The 6,089-nt window shown below is 53.7% G+C and overlaps 1 protein-coding gene across 3 annotated transcripts in view; it reads right to left on the reverse strand.

Moving 5' to 3' along the window:
- Positions 1–210: 210 nt before the first annotated feature.
- PIEZO1 (piezo type mechanosensitive ion channel component 1) overlaps positions 211–6,089 on the reverse strand; it is a 183,384-nt gene continuing 177,505 nt past the window's right edge. For all 3 annotated transcript variants that reach the window (XM_043984200.1, XM_043984201.1, XM_043984199.1), the window contains 7 exons: positions 5,711–5,899; positions 2,323–2,415; positions 2,021–2,193; positions 1,808–1,930; positions 1,638–1,717; positions 1,253–1,433; positions 211–1,047 (listed from right to left, as the gene is read on the reverse strand). In XM_043984200.1, the coding sequence (XP_043840135.1) occupies positions 798–1,047; positions 1,253–1,433; positions 1,638–1,717; positions 1,808–1,930; positions 2,021–2,193; positions 2,323–2,415; positions 5,711–5,899 (1,089 nt within the window). In that variant the 3' untranslated portion in view covers positions 211–797. The remainder of the gene's footprint in view (positions 1,048–1,252; positions 1,434–1,637; positions 1,718–1,807; positions 1,931–2,020; positions 2,194–2,322; positions 2,416–5,710; positions 5,900–6,089) is intronic.

Consider the following 6,089-nt stretch of genomic DNA (forward strand, 5'->3'; position numbering starts at 1 on the left):
TTTTAATTAGAAAACTCTAACAGTACATCTAGGAAAACCCAGCTCCCTCCCCGCCGAGGTGGCCAGCTCCTCCGGTCAGATGCATGGCTCTCCCCTCGAGCTGGAGGCCGAGAGAGCCCCCTGACTGTGGGGCTGGCAGGAGCCAGTGCTAGACGTGGGCAGCCTGGAACACTATTGCTTGCAGACCACTGAGGCGAGAACCCCTGTCCCCCAGGGTGGAGGCTGCTCTGCTTCTGGTCCAAAAGTTGGTAGACTGGGGCTGACCATTTGGCCCAGTAGCCCTGGTCTGGGGGTGCTTCCTCAGATGTGGGTTGTAGCCTTCTGGCCAGGCAGTATCAATACCTGCTGTGTACTCCCGAGGCTCAGTGGGGAGGCTGGGCAGGGGAGCAGCAGGCTCTGCCAACAGTGCCCTGCCCATGAAGTCTGTGAGCCTCCCAGGTGGGGACAAGCACACAGCCTGCACTGAGGGAGCCCTCGGGGGGCAGTGCCAGGGAGATGGGCACAGACCTTCAGCCTGTAGTGAGGGAGCCCTCTGGGGGGTCGGGGGCAGAGGAGATGGGCACAGGCCCACATCCTGCAGCCTTCAGTGAGGGAGCCCTCTGGGGGGTCGGGGGCACAGGAGATGGGCACAGGCCTTCAGCCTTCAGTGAGGGAGCCCTCTGGGGTTAGGGGCAGGGAGATGGGGCACAGGCCCACATCCTGTTTCAGGCTCCTCACACCTGGAACCCATCCTTTTCCTGCTGACACTTCTGGGGCCTGGCTGGGGAGGACACATACACCCCCCCCCCACCCCGCTCCTACTCCTTTTCCCGGGTCCACTTGATCATGGTCTCCGGGGAACGATAGAGGAAGATGAGCTTGGCGTATAGTTCTTCCTCCAGCTCCAGTTCCTGGGTCTCCCGCACCAGGAAGATGTCCTGGCATAGCTTCAGGATGCGGTCTACGCAGGGCAGCTCCTCGAACATGATGGAGTGTGAGATCTCACTGAAGAAGCCTCGAACAAACTTGCCGATGACCAGCACGATTGACACATACAGCCCCATGATTCTGCCAGAGGAGGAATGCAGTCAGGGCCTGGCGGCCACAGGGAAAAACAAGAGACGGCGAGCCATAGAGAGCAGGCTTGGGTTCAGGGAGAGGGGCCAGACAGAGTAGCCCGCCTCCCGTCTCCCCAAAGGGCCAGGCCTTACTCTCAGGCTGGCTTCCTCCCCCACCCCTTCCTGCACATTCCCTCAGATGCCACAGCACTCACCCGTATCCAGCCAGGAAGCCCAGGCTGGGGGGGCTGACCTTGTCGCTGAAGATGACCATGGGCAAGATATTGCAGTCTGGCTGACAGTCCTGGATAGTGATCACCCACCACTCAAGGAAGCTGCCTCCCACCTGATTCCGCTGTAAGGACAGGTTCACCCCCAAGTAGTCTTTCTCCTCATCTGGGGAACAGATGTAGACGTTTGAGGGAAGCTTTATCCGGACCCCTGGGTGGGGAGGGGGCGCCATGTGCCTCACCCCCACCCCCCAGGATCTCTCGGGGCCCTCAGGCGAGAGACCCTGGTGTCAGGATGCCTGTGCAGACGATCAGTCACAACAAGACAAAGTACCCGGCCCCCTCTTCCCCTCCCCAGCCACCCACTCACCCGGGTGTAGCTGCTTGACTGGGTTGGCCTCAGGACCATTGGGAGCACGAATGTATTTGGGGAAGAGGTTGGGGATGACCCTGCGAGGAAAGAGAAAAGGAGTTGGATGGTGCTGCCTGGACGCTCTGCCGCCCCTCCCTGGGGTCGAGGTGCTGGCGGGCGGCACTCACACAGGCTTGCTGGTGGTTCCCTCCAGTAGGCCGGCTAGCTGCCTCCGCTCAGTGCTGTTGGGGGTCAGATCCATCGTGTGCTTGTCGTTGGTGTACTCCACGGTGCCTCCCTTGGCCAGGTCCCTGCAGGCAGGGAGGATGGTGAGAGCTGTATTCTCACCCCTGCACCCCCCACCCCCTGGCCGGCCCTCCGGCCTCCTCCAGCCCCCAGACCTCTGGAAGTTCCAGGTGAACCGGAGGGTGATGTCCGATGTGCCATTGTACAGCTCCTTCTTCATCTGTTCCCTGCTTGGGGGGCTGATGCGCCACAGGGCCCCCGAGCTGCCCTCGATTTGGGCCGTGACAATGTCCTCATAGCTGTACTGGCTGATGAACTGCATGGCCAGCTGCGTGAGAGTGGGAGGGGAGTGCGGGGTCAGCTGGCCAGCCCCCAGCCAGCCTCACCCAGCGTTCCCCCCTGTTTTCCATCTTGCCATCCCTGCCCACACATCACTCCAGGGGGCAGGGCAGCTTACCGGCAAAGGGTCAAATTTCCTGGTCAGCTTTTCATAGGTGTCAGGTGTGAAGGGCACGATGGACTGCTGCTGGGCACTCATAGTGAACAAGGGCTGGGGGGGGGAGGGTCAATTCAGTCTCTTGGGAATCCCCCCTACCCAGCTCCCTCTTCCCTCCAACCCCCGCTCCCCTCCCCCACATTCCTTTGCCTCTTCTCAGTTGGAGGCCCCTGGCTGTACCCAGACCACTCTTCATAAGCTGGGGGAGGTGTCAGCAGGCTCCCTGCCCCTTCCCCCTATTTCCAGATCCTTTTTCTACCACCTTGATAACCTCTTCAGTACACCCTATTATTTTTATACCTCCTCTCCATACCTGTTGGTGCCCCTCTCCCAACGGTGACCTCAGTAGCAGTTCACACTCTCCCTGTGCCCCCATCCCAAGGTACTTTAATACTTGTGTGGACAATCTTGACAACAGCCTGACCTCGCGGTTTCTCAGTGTCCCCCAAACCCAACAACCTCCACCCCATTTCGGCCAAGCACCATCACGGTCATAGCCTAGACCATACCATCTCCTGATGATCACATAACCTCCAGGTTCCTAAAGGTTGAGACTAGACTCTCCAATCCCAGCCTTCTATCGCTTCCATCCACCCTATTGATGACTTGGTGACTCAGTGGCTAGATTGCTGGACTTGGAGTCCAGAAGACCCGAAGTCAAACTACCTCAGACCCTGGCTGTGTGACTCCGGCCAAGTCACTTAACATTAGTGACTCCACCTTAGTTTCCCCATCTGTAAAACTGGGATCATATGCACCTCCCTCGCAGGGTTGTAAGGATTAAATGAAATAACATTAGTCCTTTATAAACATCAAAGCCCTATGTAAACTCTAGCTATTATCATGAAAGCTCCCTGTCATCCTTGTAAGCCCTTCTCCCATCAGGAAGTTATTTCCCCCACTCTTCCCCCTCTTTGCTCCAATCTCATTGACTCACATGGCTTCAGTGACCACCTCTGTTCATTCAGTTGAGATGATTTTTCTATCCATAGCTCCAAACCCACAGCTCCAGCTGCCAACCAGGCATCTCCACCTGGATGCCTCACCAGCGCTTCCAACTCAGTGTGTCCAAAGCTGAGCTGCTTCTCTTTCCCCCAATCCTGGTTCTTCCCGCCCCCATCTCTGTCAGCAGCACCATTCTTCCCCCAATTTCTCATGGGGTCATTTTGGTCTCTGCCCTTTCCTTCACAGTCATAACAGCAACGTCCTACTCCTGTTGATTGCAGCCACGTGGCATCCCTCCTCTCTAACTCCCCCTGGCACCAGCCTCTTTCTGACCCTTCATTACCCATCCATCCAGCCTACTGCAACAGCCTCTGAACACATCTTTCCCTCTCTCTTCTCTACCCCTCACCATTCAAACCTTTAAATAAATTGCTTCTAAAGAATACCTGACAAGGGGGTGGAGACAGAAGTCTCAGTACAGCTTTAAATTAAAGCCTAGGCTTTGGGGATAGATACCCTGTAGGAGGGCATGAAAGATTGTAAACTGCCTTCCTTCCCTTCTCCGTGAGTCTCCTAATGGCCCTAAGGTAGGAACTACAAGTATTTCTCCCACCTGACACAGGAGGGACTCGGAGTCAGTAGGTGACCTGTCTGTGACCACACAGCCTGGACAGGAGGGGAGGTTGTAACCTGAGGTTTTCCTGGTTCCAGAGTCAGGCTTCTCTCCACTTAGCCAAGCTGCCTCCATAGAACTGTTTATTGCTTTTAGTTTTTTAAAAATCTCCACTGGTTCCCTTTTCCCTACTGAGTTCAAAATCTTTGCTTGGCATCCAAAGGCCTCTACCATCTGGTTCCATTCTGCCTTTTATCTCCTGTTGTTTTCACCCACAGAGTGGCATCTAGGTGCTTAGAGGACAGAGCTCTGGACTTGGAGTCAGGAAGAGCTAAATTTGAATTCAGTCTCAGATCCTCTATCAGCCATGTGACCCTCAGCAAGTCATTTAACCACTCTGTGCTTCAGTTTACTCATCTGTGAAATGGGGGTGGTTGGAGTTGGCTGGATGCTAAGGTCCCTTATAAGCCTCCCTAGTTGACTCAGTATCCTACAGTGGCTTTTCCACATCTTTTCTTTCTTTCTTTCTTTCTTTTTTTTTAGTGAAGCAATTGGGGTTAAGTGACTTGCCCAGGGTCATACAGCTAGTAAGTGTTAAGTGTCTGAGGCTGGATTTGAACTCAGGTCTTCCTGACTCCAGGGCCAGTGCTCTATCCACTGCGCCACCTAGCTGCCCCTTCCACATCTTTTCTAACCAGCTCTGTGGTCTTGCCAAATGAATCTATTCTGTTCAAACACATCCCTCGCTTTCCTGCCGTTGCTCACACTTGGCCCTATCCCGAAATGTCCTTCCCCCGTTAAATTCCTGCCCAACGTAAATGACACCAATCCAAGGTGCCTTCCCCGATTCCTGCTGGTGGGTGAAGACCTGAACCTCACATTTCTCTCTTTAAAAAAAAACAGGGGCAGCTAGGTGGCGCAGTGGATAGAGCACCAGCCCTGGAGTCAGGAGGACCTGAGTTCAAATCTGACCTCAGACACTTAACACTTACTAGCTGTGTGACCCTAGGCAAGTCACTTAACCCCAATTGCCTCACCCCCCCCCCAAAAAATAAATAAATAAAAAATAAAAAAAACAAAACACAATTCTCCAAGGCACTACTAGCATGTAATAACTGTGTTCATGTCTTATCCCTTTGCTAGACTGGAAACTCCGTGAGGGCAAGGACTGTGTCTGATGGTCTTTGTACTTCCCCCAGCACCTGGTACAGTCTTCTGCATATAGTAGGTGCTTCGTATATTTCTGTGGCATGCATGGACACACAAATGAATAAAAAGCATTCACCTGAATCAGTTCACAACAATCCTGCAGATACTGTCCCCCATCTGACAAATGAGGTCACTGAGTTCCAGAGAGGAAGTTGTTTAACAACCACACGGCCAGTAATGAGTCAGAATTGGAGCATAGGAACAACAGGTTTCTAGGTGGGAGGGCTCAGATTATCTAGTACAACCCCTTCGTTTTAAAGATGAGGGAGCTGTGACTCAGCCAGGAGCAATGAAGCACCCAAGGTCAGGAAGAGAGTAGCAAAGGTTTCCTGACCTCCAAGGTGTGCTTACTACACTGCCCTGCCCCAGACCATCAACTCTGAAGGGCAACTTTTATCACCCCTGCTCAGGTCTTCCCTTTTCTTCCCTTTGGTGGGTCACCAGAGGCACGGCCAGCCCTGGAAGGTCTGACTGGTCTCGATAACTCAGCTCTTTTTCAAGCAGACTGAGGGGGTCTGAGCCCCTCTAAAGTAGGAATATGCAGAGGTTGAGAATCTTTGGGGTGAACACTGGGCTTCTTACCTCATAGCCACCAAGCTTGAGGGTGACAGTGACATCAATGGGGTGGTTGACCACACCGACCACAGAGCGCACCAGAGACATAAACAGCAGTGGGAACCAGATGATGGCAATGAGGAAGAGGATGATGAGGCCCCCCATACCATACTTGACAATCTTCTTTTTCTTCTGCCCTTTGGGCTGTGGATATTTCTAGAGTCAGGTGGAGAAATGGGGCAGATGAGTATTCTGGACATGGGGAACCCACACATTCCACAGGATAGAAGCCAAGGCTGAGGGACTATGATTAAAGCAAGAGCTGACGGCATAGGGCAGAAATGGCATTCCTTGTGATTTGGGGGTGAATGACCCTGCTTAAAAAAACCTTGAATGAATTACCACT

Source organism: Dromiciops gliroides, chromosome 2, assembly GCF_019393635.1.
Source record: "Dromiciops gliroides isolate mDroGli1 chromosome 2, mDroGli1.pri, whole genome shotgun sequence".
NCBI classification, from domain to species: domain Eukaryota; kingdom Metazoa; phylum Chordata; class Mammalia; order Microbiotheria; family Microbiotheriidae; genus Dromiciops; species Dromiciops gliroides.